Below are 20,379 nucleotides of genomic sequence, written 5' to 3' on the forward strand. Positions count from 1 at the left end.
CACATGCAAATTTTGCATCTTTTCCTCCCCTCTGTCAAAACCTAAGCCCCACTCTAAGCATGGTATGTGACACTTAATTATTGTGGTTGTTTAGTATGAACAGTTAGGTTGTAATATTTCTTTCAACACTCTTTAAATGCTATGTTGTTTTTCCTTTTCTGTGCTAGTGTTGACCATGACAGGAATTCCAGTTAGAAGATTTTACCTAAATGGAGAAATCACCTAAAGTAGTCCTTTACCTGGAAGCAACAGTGGAGTAGGCAGAATTCTAAAACTGGCCCCAGATGTCCTGCCTTAATCCCCGGAACATGTGAATATGAGTTATCACTCCCATAAATATGTTATATAAAACAGCATACCTTCATGCAGAGAGATTAGTTGGGTGAGCATAATCTACTCTCAAGAGCCCCTTTAAAAGTAGAGTTTTCTTCAGCTAGTAGCTTAAGTGTGGGTAAAATCGAAACATTTCCAGAATATCTCGCCTGGCTTTAGTATATCTGCATATCAATAGGTGTTCAGAGGTGGAAAGAAGCATGGCTTTAGTGCATTTGCATCTTTCCTCAGGGGTGGAGAGGTTAATTTCCATATCAATGGGTGATTACCTGGGTAACAGAGGGCTTATCTGTACCTGAGAGGTTAGAGGGAGGGCCGGTAGGTGGCTGCTTGAGCTGGAGAGAGAGATGGGCCGGACTGCAGTTTGTGAGCAATAAACGGGTTTTAAACTTTATTTTTCCCTTTGACTGATTCTGGTTTTTAGGGGTATTTTGCCCCGGGATTTCCTTTCCCCGGAATTACAATAAGGAAAGGTCAGATTCAAAGCACAAGGAGGATTTGATACACCATTGCTAGTTTTGAAGATGGAAGGAGTTATGTGCTAAGGAAACGTAGGCACTCTACAAGATGGGAAGGGCCCCTGAATGACAGCCAGCAAGGAAAGGGACTCAGTCTTGCAGCCACAAAGAACTGAATTTGACCAACAACGTGGTGTAGTCTGGAAGCAGATTCTTCCCCAGTGCCTTCAGACAAGAGTCCAGCCTAGCCAACACTTTAATTTTGGCCTTTCAAAGCTTAAGCTGAGAATTTAGCAAGCCCACTTGGACTTCTGACCTGGAGAACTGTGACATAATAAATGGATGATGTTTTAAGGTGCTGAGTTTGTGATATTTTGTTACACAGCAAAAGATAACCATTATAGGCATTTATTACTATAGTAGTATGTAATGCTGAAATTTGAGGGCAATAATAACCAAAATACTTGGACTTTCACGATGTAGTGAGGGAGATGTTAGGTATACTTTTGTAACAGCATAATGAAATATGGCTTCTCAGTAAATTATAATAGGTATTTTGCAATTATTAGTATAATATGAGACTTTATGTTACATAATATGTTCATATATACCTATTTGTGGGCTCATAAATATACTTAACATGTATGTGTGCATAGACTTACATATAGAAAAGGAGCCCTCCAATCTTACCAACACACACATACTTATATCATACTTATATATATATATATTTCCTATATGTAAAACAGGTAAAAGAATCCCAGATTTGGGAATTTAGTTTTCACTCTTCCTACTCAGAGTTTTTGTCTGACCTACTTCTTGTGAATGATGTAAGGTAAAGTCCTTCCCCTCACCCACAACTTCAGTGAACTTGACACTATTTTATTACTCTTATGGGGAAATGGATTTCCAATGTAAGTCTCTAAATAACTTAGCCCAAAATTCTCTATTAGAAATATATTAAATATGTCCATCTGTTGTAGAACTAAGAACTCATTTTGCAGCTACTTTGTAGCTTACTTCATTTTTGTTATGAGAAGGTACAAATTCAGGCACCTGCTTTGATCAGCTAAATTATAAACTTTATATACAAACCAAAAAATAAAAACAGTACCCCAAAAAACCTCATAATCAATACAATTTCCACAATCTTCATCAGATTTTCACTAGTAACTTGGCAATGAAATGCTTTATGATACTATGAACTCATGAAAACCAGGCTATTTGCATGTTTGTATTCTTAGTGTCCAACAAAGTTCCAGGCTGAAAACTACACTTAAAATATGTTCATAACGGAGGGAGCCAAGATGGCGGCGTGAGTAGAGCAGTGGAAATCTCCTCCCAAAAACACATAGAGCTATGAAAATATAACAAAGAAAAATCTTCCTAAAATAGAGACCACAGGACACGGGACAACATCCAGACCACATCCACACCTGCAAGAACCCAGTGCCTTGTGAAGGGGGTAAGATACAAGCCCCAGCCCGGCGGGACCCGAGCGCCCCTCCCCCCGGCTCCCGGCGGGTGGAGAGAAACTGGAGCAGTTTTTTTTTTTTGGAGAGCGCTTTTTGGAAGCCTTAGAGGGACGGGCCCCCGTTGCTGGGGAGGCAGGGTGGCGGGACCGGTGAGGAGGTGCCTGGGAACGGCGCCGGAGGACAAAGAATATCCCGCGTTTCTCCCTGCGAGACCTGGGGGCGGGTGCCTGAGACCAGTGCCTGAGGACGGAGGAGGTCGCGCGTTTTTCCCCTTTTTTTTTTTTCTCTTTTTGGCAAGCGCTTTTTGGAAGCCTTGAAGGGACGGGGACCCCAGTGCTAGGGAGGCACGGTGGCGGGACTGGTGATCGGGTGGCTGGGACCGGTGCCTGAGGACAAAGAATATCCCCCGTTTTTCCCTGCGGGACCGGTGGGCGGGTGCCTGAGACCGGCACTTGAGGACAGAGGAAATCGCGCGTTTTTCCCCTTTTTTTTTTCTCTTTTCTGCGAGTGCTTTTTGGAAGCCTAAAAGGGACAGGGACCCCGGTGCTAGGGAGGCAGGGCGGCGGGACTGGTGAGCGGGTGCCTGGGACCGGCACCTGAGGACAAAGAATATCCCGCATTTTTCCCTGTGGGACCGGTGGGTGGGTGCCTGAGACCAGCACCTGAGGACGGAAGAAATCGCGCGTTTTTCCCCTTTTTTTTTCTCTCTTTTTGCCAAGTGCTTTTTGGAAGCCTTGAAGGGACAGGGACCCCGGTGCTAGGGAGGCAGGGCGGCAGGACTGGTGAGCGGGTGTGTGGGACCAGTGCCTGAGGACCAAGAATATTGAGCGTTCCTTCCCTGCGGGACCGGTGGGTGGGTGCTTTTTGGAAGCCTTGAAAGGACAGGGACCCTGGTGCTAGGGAGACAGGGCAGCAGGACCAGTGCGCGGGTGCCTGGGACCGGCACCTGAGGAAAAAAAAAAAAAAAATCGCGTGTTTTTTCTTTTTTTTTTCCTTTCTGTTCCCTCTCTCATTGTTGCTGTTGTTGTTTTGGTTTGGAGAGTGCTTTTTGGAAATCTTAAAGGGGCAGGACAGGTCACTTAGACCAGAAGCAGGGAATCTGGGGATCTCTGGGCACTCTAACCCCCTGGGCAGCAGGGAGCACAGAGGCCCCTTACGGAGATAAATAGTCTCCTGGCTGCTCCCCCTCTAACGGGGCTCCACCATTTTGGAGGAACAGCCCCAGCCAGGCCAAGCCCACAGCAACAGTGGAGATAAACCCCAAAGCAACTGGGCAGGAAGCAGAAGCCCTGTCTGCGCACAGCTGCCCAGCACAAGCCACTAGAGGTCGCTATTCTCCCAGGAAAAGGCTACAAACCAACAAGAAGGGAAGCTCTTCCAGCGGTCACTTGTACCAGCTCTGCAGACTATCTCTATCACCATGAAAAGGCAAAACTACAGGCAGACAAAGATCACAGAGACAACACCTGAGAAGGAGACAGACCTAACTAGTCCTCCTGAAAAAGAATTCAAAATAAAAATCATGAACATGCTGACAGAGATGCAGAAAAAAATGCAAGAGCAATGGGATGAGATGCAGAGAAAAATGCAAGAGCAGTGGGATGAGATGCAGAGAAAAATGCAAGAGCAGTGGGATGAAGTCCGGAAGGAGATCACAGATGTCAGGAAAGAGATCACAGAAGTGAAACAATCCCTGGAAGGATTTATAAGCAGAATGGATAAGATGCAAGAGGCCATTGAAGGAATAGAAGCCAGAGAACAGGAACGTATAGAAGCTGACATAGAGAGAGATAAAAGGATCTCCAGGAATGAAACAACACTAAGAGAAATATGTGACCAATACAAAAGGAAAAACATTCGTATTATAGGGATACCAGAAGAGGAAGAAAGAGGAAAAGGGATAGAAAGTGTCTTTGAAGAAATAATTGCTGAAAACTTCCCCAAACTGGGGGAGGAAATAATCGAACAGACCATGGAATTATACAGAACCCCCAACAGAAAGGATCCAAGGAGGACAACACCAAGACACATAATAATTAAAATGGCAAGGATCAAGGACAAGGAAAGAGTTTTAAAGGCAGCTAGAGAGAAAAAGGTCACCTATAAAGGAAAACCAATCAGGCTAACATCAGACTTCTCAACAGAAACCCTACAGGCCAGAAGAGAATGGCATGATATACTTAATGCAATGAAACAGAAGGGCCTTGAACCAAGGATACTGTATCCAGCACGACTATCATTTAAATATGATGGTGGGATCAAACAATTCCCAGATAAGCAAAAGCTGAGGGAATTTGCTTCCCACAAACCACCTCTACAGGGCATCCTACAGGGACTGCTCTAGATGGGAGCACCCCTAAAAAGAGCACAGAACAAAACACACAACATATGAAGAAGGGAGGAGGAGGAATAAGAAGGGAGAGAAGAAAAGACTCTCCAGACAGTGTATACAACAGCTCAATAAGCGAGCTAAGTTAGGCAGTAAGATACTAAAGAAGCTAACCTTGAACCTTTGGTAACCACGAATCTAAAGCCTGCAATGGCAATAAGTACATATCTTTCAATAGTCACCCTAAATGTAAATGGACTTAATGCACCAATCAAAAGACATAGAGTAATAGAATGGATAAAAAAGCAAGACCCATCTATATGCTGCTTACAAGAAACTCACCTTAAACCCAAAGATAAGCATAGACTAAAAGTCAAGGGATGGAAAAACATATTTCAGGCAAACAACAGTGAGAAGAAAGCAGGGGTTGCAGTACTAATATCAGACAAAATAGACTTCAAAACAAAGAAAGTAACAAGAGATAAAGAAGGCCACTACATAATGATAAAGGGCTTAGTCCAACAAGAGGATATAACCATTCTAAATATATATGCACCCAATACAGGAGCACCAGCATATGTGAAGCAAATACTAACAGAACTAAAGAGGGAAATAGACTGCAATGCATTCATTGTAGGAGACTTCAACACACCACTCACCCCAAAGGATAGATCCACCGGGCAGAAAATAAGTAAAGACACACAGGCACTGAACAACACACTAGAACAGATGGACCTAATAGACATCTATAGAACTTTACATCCAAAAGCAACAGGATATACATTCTTCTCAAGTGCACATGGAACATTCTCCAGAATAGACCACATACTAGCTCACAAAAAGAGCCTCAGTAAATTCCACAATATTGAAATTCTACCAACCAATTTTTCAGACCACAAAGGTATGAAAGTAGAAATAAATTCTACAAAGAAAACAAAAAGGCTCACAAACACATGGAGGCTTAACAACATGCTACTAAATAATCAATGGATCAATGAACAAATCAAAATAGAGATCAAGGAATATATAGAAACAAATGACAACAACAACACTAAGCCCCAACTTCTGTGGGATGCAGCGAAAGCAGTCTTAAGAGGAAAGTATATAGCAATCCAGGCACACTTGAAGAAGGAAGAACAATCCCAAATGAATAGTCTAACATCACAATTATTAAAACTGGAAAAAGAAGAACAAATGAGGCCTAAAGTCAGCAGAAGGAGGGACATAATAAAGATCAGAGAAGAAATAAACAAAATTGAGAAGAATAAAACAATAGCAAAAATCAACGAAACCAAGAGCTGGTTCTTTGAGAAAATAAACAAAATAGATAAGCCTCTAGCCCAACTTATTAAGAGAAAAAGAGAGTCAACACAAATCAACATAATCAGAAATGAGAATGGAAAAATCACGACAGACTCCACAGAAATACAAAGAATTATTAAAGACTACTATGAAAACCTATATGCCAACAAGCTGGAAAACCTAGAAGAAATGGACAACTTCCTAGAAAAATACAACCTCCCAAGACTGACCAAGGAAGAAACACAAAAGTTAAACAAACCAATTACAAGCAAAGAAATTGAAACAGTAATCAAAAAACTACCCAAGAACAAAACCCCGGGGCCGGACGGATTTACCTCGGAATTTTATCAGACACACAGAGAAGACATAATACCCATTCTCCTTAAAGTGTTCCACAAAATAGAAGAAGAGGGAATACTCCCAAACTCATTCTATGAAGCCAACATCACCCTAATACCAAAACCAGGCAAAGACCCCACCAAAAAAGAAAATTACAGACCAATATCCCTGATGAACGTAGATGCAAATATACTCAATAAAATATTAGCAAACAGAATTCAACAGTATATCAAAAGGATCATACACCATGACCAAGTGGGGTTCATCCCAGGGATGCAAGGATGGTACAACATTCGAAAATCCATCAACATCATCCACCACATCAACAAAAAGAAAGACAAAAACCACATGATCATCTCCATAGATGCTGAAAAAGCATTTGACAAAATTCAACATCCATTCACGATAAAAACTCTCAGCAAAATGGGAATAGAGGGCAAGTACCTCAACATAATAAAGGCCATATATGATAAACCCACAGCCAGCATTATACTGAACAGCGAGAAGCTGAAAGCATTTCCACTGAGATCGGGAACCAGACAGGGATGCCCACTCTCCCCACTGTTATTTAACATAGTACTGGAGGTCCTAGCCACGGCAATCAGACAAAACAAAGAAATACAAGGAATCCAGATTGGTAAAGAAGAAGTTAAACTGTCACTATTTGCAGATGATATGATACTGTACATAAAAAACCCTAAAGACTCCACTCCAAAACTACTAGAACTGATATCGGAATACAGCAAAGTTGCAGGATACAAAATCAACACACAGAAATCTGTAGCTTTCCTATACACTAACAACGAATCAATAGAAAGAGAAATCAGGAAAACAATTCCATTCACCATTGCATCAAAAAGAATAAAATACCTAGGAATAAACCTAACCAAGGAAGTGAAAGACTTATACTCTGAAAACTACAAGTCACTCTTAAGAGAAATTAAAGGGGACACTAATAAATGGAAACTCATCCCATGCTCATGGCTAGGAAGAATTAATATCGTCAAAATGGCCATCCTGCCGAAAGCAATATACAAATTTGATGCAATCCCTCTCAAATTACCAGCAACATTCTTCAATGAATTGGAACAAATAATTCAAAAATTCATATGGAAACACCAAAGACCCCGAATAGCCAAAGCAATCCTGAAAAAGAAGAATAAAGTAGGGGGGATCTCACTCCCCAACTTCAAGCTCTACTACAAAGCCATAGTAATCAAGACAATTTGGTACTGGCACAAGAACAGAGCCACAGACCAGTGGAACAGATTAGAGACCCCAGAAATTAACCGAAACATATATGGTCAATTAATATTTGATAAAGGAGCCATGGACATACAATGGCAAAATGACAGTCTCTTCAACAGATGGTGCTGGCAAAACTGGACAGCTACATGTAGGAGAATGAAACTGGACCATTGTCTAACCCCATATACAAAGGTAAACTCAAAATGGATCAAAGACCTGAATGTAAGTCACGAAACCATTAAACTCTTGGAAAAAAACATAGGCAAAAACCTCTTAGACATAAACATGAGTGATCTCTTCTTGAACATATCTCCCCGGGCAAGGAAAACAACAGCAAAAATGAGCAAGTGGGACTACATTAAGCTGAAAAGCTTCTGTACAGCGAAAGACACCATCAATAGAACAAAAAGGAACCCTACAGTATGGGAGAATATATTTGAAAATGACAGATCTGATAAAGGCTTGACGTCCAGAATATATAAAGAGCTCACACGCCTCAACAAACAAAAAACAAATAACCCAATTAAAAAATGGGCAGAGGAACTGAACAGACAGTTCTCCAAAAAAGAAATACAGATGGCCAAGAGACACATGAAAAGATGCTCCACATCGCTAATTATCAGAGAAATGCAAATTAAAACTACAATGAGGTATCACCTCACACCAGTAAGGATAGCTGCCATCCAAAAGACAAACAACAACAAATGTTGGCGAGGCTGTGGAGAAAGGGGAACCCTCCTACACTGCTGGTGGGAATGTAAATTCGTTCAACCATTGTGGAAAGCAGTATGGAGGTGCATCAAAATGCTCAAAACAGACCTACCATTTGACCCAGGAATTCCACTCCTAGGAATTTACCCTAAGAACGCAGCAATCAAGTTTGAGAAAGACAGATGCACTCCTATGTTTATCGCAGCACTATTTACAATAGCCAAGAATTGGAAGCAACCTAAATGTCCATCTGTAGATGAATGGATAAAGAAGATGTGGTACATATACACAATGGAATACTACTCAGCCATAAGAAGTGGAAAAATCCAACCATTTGCAGCAACATGGATGGAGCTGGAGAGTATTATGCTCAGTGAAATAAGCCAAGCGGAGAAAGAGAAATACCAAATGATTTCACTCATCTGAGGAGTATAGGAACAAAGGAAAAACTGAAGGAACAAAACAGCAGCAGAATTACAGAACCCAAAAATGGACTAACAGGTACCAAAGGGAAAGGAACTGGGGAGGATGGGTGGGCAGGGAGGGATAAGGGGGGGGAAGAAGAAGGGGGGTATTAAGATTAGCATGCATGGGGGGGAGGGAGAAAGGGGAGGGTGGGCTGCACAACACAGAGAGGACAAGTAGTGACTCTACCACATTTTGCTAAGCTGATGGACAGTAACCGTAATGTGGTTGTTAGGGGGGACCTGATATAGGGGAGAGCATAGTAAACATAGTATTCTTCAGGTAAGTGTAGATTAAAAATTTAAAAAAAAAAAAAAAAAAAAGAAAGAAAGAAAGAAAAGGGGGATTACTCCTTAACAGGATAAAACTATTGGTAAATCAAAGATCAACGCATGCTTTAAATATCCTTAATGTTGATCACTTAAAGGGTGTCAGATGATCAGCTATGGAGGTACTCTTTTCTGATAATATTCCTTTCTCTTAATTAAAAAAAAAAAAAAAAAAGCAGTTACTGTGTGCTGACCTCCAATGAGTTCTGCACAGTGGTATAGAGGGCATGTCAAAGTGTGGGCAAAGGGTCTGTTTGTCTCTACGCAGAAGATCAAGGCCTAGCTTGGATACCCAGAAAATGAACTAAGATACGATATGAGGAGGAGCTTCCGGCATCAGCACTCTCTGGAGGACTCGTGCCGGGGGATGATCATCAAAAAGCCTCCACAGGGATCCGGACGATGCTGCGGTTGTGGCTGCATCCAGCCCACCGTCTCCTGGACTTGCCATAAGAAGGAGGAGGGAGATGTCTAGGCTGGCATGTGCATACAGTGAGACAACGAATTTGACTGGATCTGTACTGTTGGAACTCAACCAGGAGTTGGGAGGGGTGCAAGTTGTAGCACCCCAAAATCTCATGACTATAGACTATCTATGGTTAAAAGAACATATGGGATGTGAACAGATCCCAGAAATGGGCTGCTTTAATTTGTCTGATGGTTCAAGTACAGTTGGAAAATATCCATCATATCATAGATAAATTTTCACAAATGCCTAGGGTGCCTAAATGGTTTTCTTGGCTTCACTGGAGATGGCTGGTAATTATAGATTTGCTTTGTTTATGTCACCGTATTCCTATTATGTCAATATGTGTGTGCAAATTAGTTAGTAGTTTAAAACCTATACATACTTAAGGTACTATACAAGAAGATATGTCAAAGAAATAATCAATCCTCCCAAGTTTCCTTCATATGCTACATCTATAGCTTTTCTTCTTCCTTCCTAATTACAAACTTTAAATAGAATTCGTGCCTCATATCGAATTTACCGAGTATCATAATTCCTCCAGGTGGTAAAGATACCTCGAGACAAGTGCTGGGCATAGAAGCCACAGGGCATAAATCTGCAAAGAAGTAAAAAGCTAACCTTTGCAAACAATATGGCTTCTCTCTCACTTACCAACTTTACATTTCCCTGTATGGCCCCGGAAGATGACTGGTTAGCCAGAGACGGGTAAGATTCCTCAAGGGAGGAACAACCTAAGACAGGCACAGTCGCAGGGGGGCCATCAGGTGAGAATTTGGGGGTCAACAGAGGTGAGGCTCAGAACCTCACCCCCCCTGCTTTGAGAGAAATCTTCTGCATCCGTGGATGTCTTGCTGCCCTTGTCTAGCCTGGATTAATACTTAGTCCATAGGCACACACCTGATCATCTGATCATCTACATTTGCCTTCTTACAGCACTAAACTATGTTTTCTACCTTTATCTTGCATCTACCTACCACTTCAGCATTTTATTAAAAATAAAAATAATAATAATAATAGGAGAAATGTGGGATCAACATATAAATCAAGTACAAAAATCAAATGAATATTCATATTTGACCTGATGGTTTATAGGTCATATTGCATGATCAAAACCGAAAGTTTCTGTGATGACTGCCCTTGTACTGTTCACCATGTAAGAATTTATTCACTCTGTAAGAATTCGTTCACCATGTAAGAACTTGTTCGTTATGCTTCAGAAGATTGGAGACTGACGAGAATTAGGCTTGAGATGGATTAATGATTGTACATTGAGCATTGACCCCCCTATACTGAATTTTATTGTTGTTAACAACCATTTGATCAATAAATATGAGAGATGCCCTCTCAAAAAAAAAAAAAAAAAAAAAATATGTTCATAGATTGAATGGATACATTCTGGATAAGAATTATAGATGTTGTTGAAGTACAATTTATAAACTTGAAATATTGGAAATAACCTAATTTTTCAATAATAGAGGAATGATTAAGTAAACTGTGGTAATATTATTAGTCATAAAAATCAAATGGAAAATTTATACCTGAAAAATACCATAACAGATAGGGAATGAAATAGTATTAAATACTCAATAAATCCAAGAGAAGTAAAAAAAGGGGGAGAAAGAGAAAACACAGAACACAAAATAGATGGAATTCAGAGAAATCAAGTAGCAGCATGTTAGATTTAAACCCCCAAATATCAATAATTATATATAAATTGACTAAATACCTCAGATAGAAGACATTGATTGTCATACTGCATTAAAAAAAGATATGTTTTCACACAAAACACTCCTCCGATATAAAGATAAAGGATGAAAATTAGAAGGTCCAAAAATATATTATACAAACACTAACCAAAAACCTGAGGTCTGTTATTAATATGAGATAAAATTAAGTGAAAAAAAAAGTATTACTAGAGATAAAGAGGAACATTTCTCAATAGCTCAAGGTTTAATTCACCAGCATGATATAACAATTTAAAAATTATATGCATCTAATAGATAGCCTCAAATTATAGAAAAGAAAAATTCATGAAATTAATAAAAGGAGTAATAGACAAATCCAGTTACAGTGGAAAATTCTAACCATATTTCTCTCAGTAAATGACTGAATAAGCAGACAAAATATCAGTAAGTGTACACAAGATTTGAAAACACATTTCTCAAACTTAATCTAATTTACATATGTAGAGCTCTGTATCCCCAGACTGCAGAATACATACTTTTTTCAAGTACACATGGATCATTATTAAAATTGTCTAGATATTGGGTAGGCCATATGGCAAATCTCAACAAATGTGTGAAAGCTGAATCACACCAGAAATATTCTTCAACCATAGCGAAATTAATCTAAAAGTCAGTAACACATGTACAAACCAGAAATGCTTAATATATTTGGAATTAAGACATACTTCTGAATAACCCATGGGTCAAAGATTGTAACAGAATGGAAATAATGAAAATGTGATATTAAAATCAGTGGATTGAAGCTAAAACCATACGTAGAGGTAAATTTATATCCTTAGTGTATCTATCTTTTCAGTATTGTATCTCAGTGCCTAGGATAGTGCTTAAAATATAGAAAATGCTCAAGAAATATTTCTGTATTAATAAAGGATGAAACAAACAAAAGATGTAGAAATCAGAAAACCACTGTAATAGGTTCAGTTTCAGTTTGACACATGAGTTGGTCATAGGATTACAGTTGTCCAGCAGAGAGTAAGGGTCTTGAAGTGTACAGATGAATGCTCAGACTAGTTCTCTCTCTATTTTATTATTACCACTAATCATACTACTTCATTCATTAATTCATTCATTAATTCATTCATTCATTCAACAACTTTGTATTGTGTCTACTATGTACCAGGTACGATCTAGCCCCAGAGGTACAGATGGGAATAAAATAAGTTGCTGCTGATAAGGAGTTTATGTTCTAATTGGGCAACTACAACAGAAAATAAATATGCATATGACAGGCAGTAATGATAACCCTGAAGAAAAATAAAGCAGGGAAAGAGAGTAACAGGTTGTGAGCATCCATGGCAGTCCGGGAGACTGCCAGGAAGCCAGGCTGGTTGGAGCAGAGGAAGGGAAAGGAGACTGATACTCAGAGGGATATCATGGGCCTAGTAAAGTAGGACCATATAGCATAAGACTTTGGTTTCACTCTAAAGGAAATAAAAAGTCATTGGAGGCTTTGGAGCTGAGGACTCATGTAATCTGACTTATGAATATGAAAGGATCATATTGGCCATTAAGTAGAGAATGGATTGCAGGAGAATAGGGACAGAAGGAGATAGACAAGTTAGGAAGGTAACCTATAGATCACTTTGACTACCGGAACTCTGCTCTCATCCAATTCTATACACTATAATCTAATAATACTTCCACCACCAGTCTCATCCTTATTTATCCACATTTCTTAAATCTAGAACTTCATTACCTACTACTTTCACTATTATTATACTAGATAGATATTCAAGTTTAGGGGCTACAAGTTTGAAGAATGTAGGAGTAGCATTTCCTATTCATGCCTTGAATAGCTTTATAAATATTGAATAAAACAGAAATATAAATAGTACATTTTTAAAAATGGAAATTAACAGAATATTTGAAGGTCTGGGTACCTCATGTCAAGAAGTGAGAAAAAAAATTAATCATAAAATGCTTCCTTGGAAGCCTTGGTAATTTCTGAATTAATGTACATTTATGGACATAAACTTAATCTTTTGGAATGCTTAATTTTGACTTTGTTTCAAAGAAGCAGGTACAATTAGATTATTTGTTCACTTTATTTTAATTCACAAAGAATATATAGGAATTAATTTAAAAATATACCAAAATGCAACAGGCAACAATGTTGGCCAATATCAGGGTATTCAACTTTTTAAATTAGAAAAAGGAATTAGAAACATATCTTTACATATCTGAAAGAGACAATAATTTCATGATCTTAAATATAACACCATACTCTTGTATATAGTATAAAAGAGCTAATGGCTGACACTTAACACTGAGCATTTAAATAGCTAGGAATAGTAATATAACTTAGAGTGTATGAGATTTTTGTCCTAGAAAGTGTGATTGGATTTAGTGAGTATCAAAAGCAGTTATTATACTAACATTTGCCTTTATTGGTAAGAGTTCTGGAAATAAGAATTTGAGCATGGCAATCTAAACAGTCCGATTTCCTTAAAAAGACAGGGTCTGATCATTATCAAAACCTACCTGTGCATTCACTGTCTCTACAAAAATTGTGTTGATATTTGATGAGCATAATGAGAATAATGTTCTACAAGAAGATAGTTATGGATTGCCATCAACTATGTACAAAACTACATCATAAATTACTTCATAATTAATCGTATGCTACTGAATACACAAGAGTATCAGAATATGACCTTCAATTTTTGATATGTGTTCTTTTATAATTTATATTATATAGACATGATTGTCTGCTTCAAGAATGTCTCATTACTATTACTTTATCTTTTTTTTGAAAATCAGGAGACTAGAAAGTTCCTTTACCTAGCGTATCTCAAACCTGTTACTCAGAGAGAAAAAGTCTTGAGTGCAGAAAAAAAAAACATCACTTTTTTCAAACTTCATTTCTTCTATTCTATCAGGGGAAAGAAGGCCTTATAAAAATTGACCAAATATAGTTTGAATTTATATTCCCTTGGAAGGGAAATATAATAAAGTGAGGACCAAATGCTCAGTGTTTAATCCATGTCAGTTGCAGTAACCAGACTTAATTATACTAGAAAGACTGATTTTATAGCAATTGTAAAAATGTAAATAAGACTTTAAAACTAATACTGGAATTATACTTTATAAATGAAGCCTCGAGTTTAATAAACAATTCTCTTTGGGTATGATACACATTACTCAGAATGTTCTGCTTTTGTTATGATTGAAATAGAAATGATACTTCAGGAAACCAAGGGATAGAAAAAACTGTTTCTTAACAAATTACATCTCCTAATGATTATAATAATTTTAGCTTTAGATTAACTTTCAAATCTATTGAAATTTTTAAAGTTTAAATTATTATATGTAATAATTCAGTTTAAAAGTAGCAATGTAAAATGTGAACCAAAATACGCTTATCTATTTTAGTCCAAATAGTCCTACTAAAAAAGCATGTGTTAAGTGCCTACATTAAAAATGCTTTTCATAAAATATGTTGATTTTTGTCCTCTTGCAAATATAATATTCAATTATTAAAATTTGGAAAATAAACAATAAATAGAAATTAAAAACTCAGTTACAACTGTCAATATTTTGATATATTTCCTTCAAGTCACCTGTCTATCTGGTTAGCCATCTATTTCTCTTTACCTTTATGTATATATGTAAAATTAGGATAATACAAAACCTATTTTATAACTTATTTTTTAATTAATGTCAAAAATCATGAGACGTTAAAGTCTATTTTAAATGAAAAATATTAAAGGATTTTTAAATACATGTTGTCTCTTGAAAAAGTGAAGTATTTGTTAAGCTGAGTCATGAAGGGAAATGTCAGAGTGATCCATGGCAGCTGCTTGCCTCCCTGGGAAGGAAGGGGCCAGTTTAGGAGTACAGTAGCTAGCAAATCCCCCAGCGCTCCACAGTGTCACTACTGGGAAAAGAACAAAGGCCTTTCCAATGCAACTAACACAGATGTGCCCAAGGCAAACTGTCAGAAACAGTTAAGATGACAGCTACTCACAGTTCATTATTTCCTTCTCACAGGTCACTGGGTGACAAGCTGGGTCAGTGTGCTTTGTCAGCTGTCCCAGTCCTTACCCACCCCCTATTCAATTTAAATAAGGGTAAAGGGCTGCATTGGGTAAACTAATGTAAACAAACCTTCCAGATGTTTACAGTTGCTGGAATGAGGCATTATTTTATTTTGGATCACATTTTGAATTAAACGTACACACAACTTACTTTAACCAAGCAAGAAGAGGACCACATTCCTATATCTCACAGATGGAGGAAACAAAAACATTTTAAGTGTGGCAAAAGCAAACAAAAATATATAATCAATGTGAACTATGAACCTTACTTTAAAGACCTTACAGAACAAGAGATTTTCCTTTTTCTTCAATGGGAAAAAGAATTTTTCCACATTACAAAAAAATAAAAACCCAAAAAAATAAAAACCCAAAAAACCCAAAGAGGATCAACAATCAGATTGCTTTCCATAAGTGTTTGAAATGTAAATTAAATTAAATGATTCTATAGATGGAAGAGCCTGGTGTGTGGTGATGATATATTTTTTTAAGGATATAATTCAAAACAATACATTAATCAAAATGCAACAGTCTAATCAAATCTTTCATGATATAATACACATTCAATTTCAGTAATGACTTAATATGGCTAATCAATATGATGACATTCTTTTATGAAATCAATAGAATGAAAACTACTAGGAATGAGAAATAAAACAGTGGTTAAGAGCATGGTCTATAGATTCAAATGGATGTGAGTTTGAATCTCATCCTTCCCATTAACCAACTGTATGATATGACTGGACACATTATAAAACCACTCTGAACTTCAGTTGCTGTATATTTATGGATTACAGCATCAGAGTACCTCTACCATCAAGTTAGTATGACGGTAAGTAGTCAACCTACCATGCTGTTACAAGAATAAGTAAGTACTTAGAACAGCAGCTGGCATGGCTTTCTACAAATAACAGCTATTAAGTTACCTGTCACCAAATTTAGTATATACAAAGCTGAACTGAACCACAATTCAAGATGAGAAATACTTAAGTTATTTATGACACATCATCATCTAATGTCTAATAATCATATTATTAGAAAGTGGTTTTTAAAAATCCCTAATCCATTCAGGTGCAAACCTCTGTAAACTGGTAAATCTATATGGTTGGACTAAACAAGAAATTAAGGGTTCACATTTTCCCATAACATTTTGTACCTTATTTAGTCTTCAATGAAAGCTGCATATATTGGTATATCTTTTATTATTTCCTTTCTAAACTGTTCCACCTCATTTAAAGGTCTTTTCCCAAGATATCCAGTCAAAATAATAGGACCCATTTTGAAAGGCTGAAGATTTGTAATAATCGCTAAGATAAGAACATGAATGGTCAGGCAGAACAATATAGAAGCTAAGAATAAGACTTTGAGTTCAGATAGGTCTGCCTTAGATTACTACCTGGAAGGCTGAGCCAAGTAACTTAATCTCTCTGTGCCTCAATTCTGTTATCAGTAAAACAGAGATTAATACTACTGTTTCACACACTTTAGAGGCTATTTGGAAATAATGTATGTAAAGCACTTAAGCAAAGCCAGTATATGTTATTAATAATCAAATGTTATCTTTCATTTTCACATATTACCTGCCACTAACAACCAATCTATCTTTCCCCAAATTTGGCTGCTTCTCCTTCGGTTCTCTCCTTCCTTAGTTACTTCTAAGGAAGTATTTGTATTTATATCTCTGTATCTTTTTATTCTTTTCAATTATATAGTCTTTCTTCAGATCAGTTGCTCATTAATGTATTCCCTGATGTCCCCCAAATTCTATTTCCATAACTTAGATAATTGCACATGATTTATTTTTTAATTTTATTCTTTATTTTGTAAAATTATCACTGGTAAAAGCATGAACATTTAAAGCCCTTTCTTGAAGCTGCAATAATATAATGTGCTGATTCTCTTATATTTGGAAAGCATATAAACCTAACCAGACAACTTGAGGTTCAAAGTAATCAATATGCCAAATTCAGAACTATGTTCTGATTTTGCCCAACAATTCCTTCCAAAATGGGAGGAAAGTAATTGCTCTAAGTACTTACTCTACTCAAAATAACTTTGTTAAGGAACAGAAAGAGAGGCAGAGAAACTGAAATTACATCTATTGTTGTAAATTGTGGGGGTGGAGAGGAGAATGTAGATAAATCCCTGTGGCTTTAAGGAAAAAAAGAAGGCTGGAAGATTTGTGGTAGCCTGTGACACAAACCCTGAGGAATGCTCACTAAGAAAAGCGTGCTGGGAAATTTCTTAGGAAATAAAACCCCCAATGTGTTTACCAGTCAATTCCTATTGATGAAAAAAAATCACAAACCTAAATACAGCTCCCATTAAAAGCCCTTTTCTACCTGTACTTGTTTTTAGATCATTTTCATAACTTTGGTTGAGTGATTACTACATTCCTGGAAATTTAAGGACATCTATACTTCTAACTCAAATAGATATTATGGTATGTTACCTGACATTAACTGCTTTGCTGTGTGTGTGTGTGTGTGTGTGTGTGTGTGTGTGTGTGTGTGTGTGTGTTTGCCTCATGTTTCCTAATTCTATATGCTTTTCTTTCAAATTTCCATCATCAGACTATACTCCTTGACACAGCAACAAAATACAGAAGACAAATCCCTTAACTATCCAAAGCCCCCAACCCTCAAAGAAAATATTTCCAGGCTGGGGAAGGAGGGAAACATAGGGAAGTAAGTGAGTTACCCCTGGGGTCCCTGTGTGCTGTCCTATCAGGGCCAGGGCTAGCATGAGACAAACATGGAAGATGCATATAGATTTCAGAAATTTGAGAGCAGAAAGAACCTGTATTTCCTTGAAAAGAACCCAGCATCAAATGACAAGCTCCGGCACTCTCTTAGGAAGGACAGAGTGGAAATGTTTGCCAAGTGAGTCTATAAAGATAAGCCAGCAACAGCCTCATAAAACGGTATTTGAGTTACCCAGTGCTCCACTGTGGGCTGAGTTTCTGTTTCATACGAAAACTTCAAAGACTGCTCCCATGGGATTTATATTCTGGTTACCTGGATGGACGTGGCCCTGTTAACCAGCTCTGCAGAGCATCAGACAATCAAGAACCTAATATATGATTGAGGATTGAAAAAAAAAAGTCCTGGAACTGAAGTTTTCATACAGATTCAGGATACCCCCATCCGATGATACAGTGAGGTACTAGATTTGTTGTCTGTCTATGCCCTATCTTACTCAAAGCAACAAAATCAAAGGATTAGAGATTTAAATAACAAATTAAAGAGACAGTAAATTGAAGGATCACTTCTGTTATCAGGAAAAAAAAAGTCCCCGTCCTGTAAAATCTGAAGCAGTGATACGTAATTTAAGAATATAAAATGGCTCTCCTGAAATGAAAAGTTTTTATGTTGCAGCACCTTAAGTTTCACTGTGGTGTGTGCTAACTATATTTCAACAAAGCAGAAATTTAAAAAAAAATAACTTAAACTTTTTTCATGCAATTTACATTTCAATCTATACTTACAATATTTAAACTTAGGAATTATCTTAAATTTTATTAGGTATGGTAACTGTATTACTTCCTTAAGAGTATTTCAGTCAACAGCTAATTTCAAACAATTATATACTAAAATTGCAGTTTATAAAGTCATTTTGTGATTTATAACACCAAGCCCCATAACATGATAATAATAACAAAAATAATAAACATTAGTTTTCCAACTAAATAAAGAGAATCAGAGAAATAGTTTCCATTTTCCAACCAAAGATGATTTTCTATTGGTTAGCAAAACCATTAATGTTAATGTTATTCTAGTAATAGAAATCATGTCAATTTGTTAAATTGTCACTACTTAAGATAATCTATTATGTACTTTTCCTCACATCTAAATATAATATTCTCCTCATGGAACATACAAAAGACTCTCTGTGAGCATAGCCTTCTTAAAGACCTTTTGGTATTTTCACAATCAGATATACGCTTAGTACCTAATTATGTTATTTTAGAGTGTTTTAGTGAGGTTCTGGGACAACAAACCTTCTTAGACATACTTACAAACAATACCATATATCAATCTTTAATGAAATACTCATGTCACCTCTCTTCATCAGATGTGACCTGAAAACTACTATGCAATGAAAGCCAAAGGGCTTTTGAGATACTTCAGTAATCTTCAAGAAATCAATCTTACAAGAAACTGAAAGAAAACATCGAATGTCATTGTGCAATAAAGCTCCATTCTGCCAATGCCCTACCTCTGAGCAGAAGCCTTAGGATGTTTCTCTTCCAGTTTCCTCACAAGTGCCACTGTCAGCTGCCCTGTTTCCTCAAGAGAAACTTCTGGCATTAAATTGGTGTCTGAAGGCACTGTCAGTTGCTTCAGACCAGAGATGCTGGCACTTTTTTGCAGAACCTAACAAATGAAATATAGGAATAATGTAACTAATTTTCATTGAGTGGAAATACCTAAACTATTTATGTCAAAAATTTAACATTACACTTTTCATGGTTCCTTGAGTCTTCTTTATCCAGCACATAAATCATTTGTATCTAGTCAGAACAAGAGATGGCAGTCCTAAGAAAGGCTAGTGGGTCACCATTTATTTAATAATGTTTATATAAATATACAGAGATGTTTAGGTAAATATGTGCATATAGATGGATGTGTATGATTTTAAACAATCAGTAACATTAAGATGTGAATCTGAACCTGCCTCCTGAAAACAACTTGAACATTTTTCTCTTTTCAAAATACATCTTAGAGATCTGTTTCTGTCTTGCCTCTGGCTCACTGCACTGACCTCTTCTGCTAAGCTGCTGCCATGCTCCTGAGGAGCGGAGGTCCAGGTGCCGTGGTGAATGTGGTACTCTGTCTGTGTCACATCCATGTGAGCATTTAGCTCCTCTAGGTAAGTCAGAACGAACTGAGGATAAGCCTGTAGGAAAGGAAAAAAAATTAAGTTGTACCAGACTTGTAACAACAGCCGAAAATCTGCACAGCTAGAATGATGGGAGGATAAATTAGATTAATAGTTAAATGGTTTGGCTAACATACTTTGCACTTTATTATCTATTTCAGATCAAAATGAAGCCAAGGAACTGTAATGTAAAGATTTCTAATTAGTTTATTTAAGCTGCTCAAGTTTAAGTGGATTGCTAATCTTCACCCTTACATAAAA

The 20,379-nt window shown here is 37.4% G+C and overlaps 1 protein-coding gene across 1 annotated transcript in view; it reads right to left on the minus strand.

Annotated features, from left to right (window-relative positions):
• DCDC1 (doublecortin domain containing 1) overlaps window positions 1-20,379 on the minus strand; it is a 496,388-nt gene that overhangs the window by 170,441 nt on the left and 305,568 nt on the right. The window contains exons 20-21 of the mRNA XM_073216357.1: window positions 20,002-20,136; window positions 19,456-19,613 (exon numbers count right to left, since the gene is read on the minus strand). Coding sequence (XP_073072458.1) covers window positions 19,456-19,613; window positions 20,002-20,136 — 293 coding nt within the window. The remainder of the gene's footprint in view (window positions 1-19,455; window positions 19,614-20,001; window positions 20,137-20,379) is intronic.

The sequence above is a fragment of the Manis javanica genome, chromosome 11 (genome assembly GCF_040802235.1).
Source record: "Manis javanica isolate MJ-LG chromosome 11, MJ_LKY, whole genome shotgun sequence".
Lineage (NCBI taxonomy): Eukaryota > Metazoa > Chordata > Mammalia > Pholidota > Manidae > Manis > Manis javanica.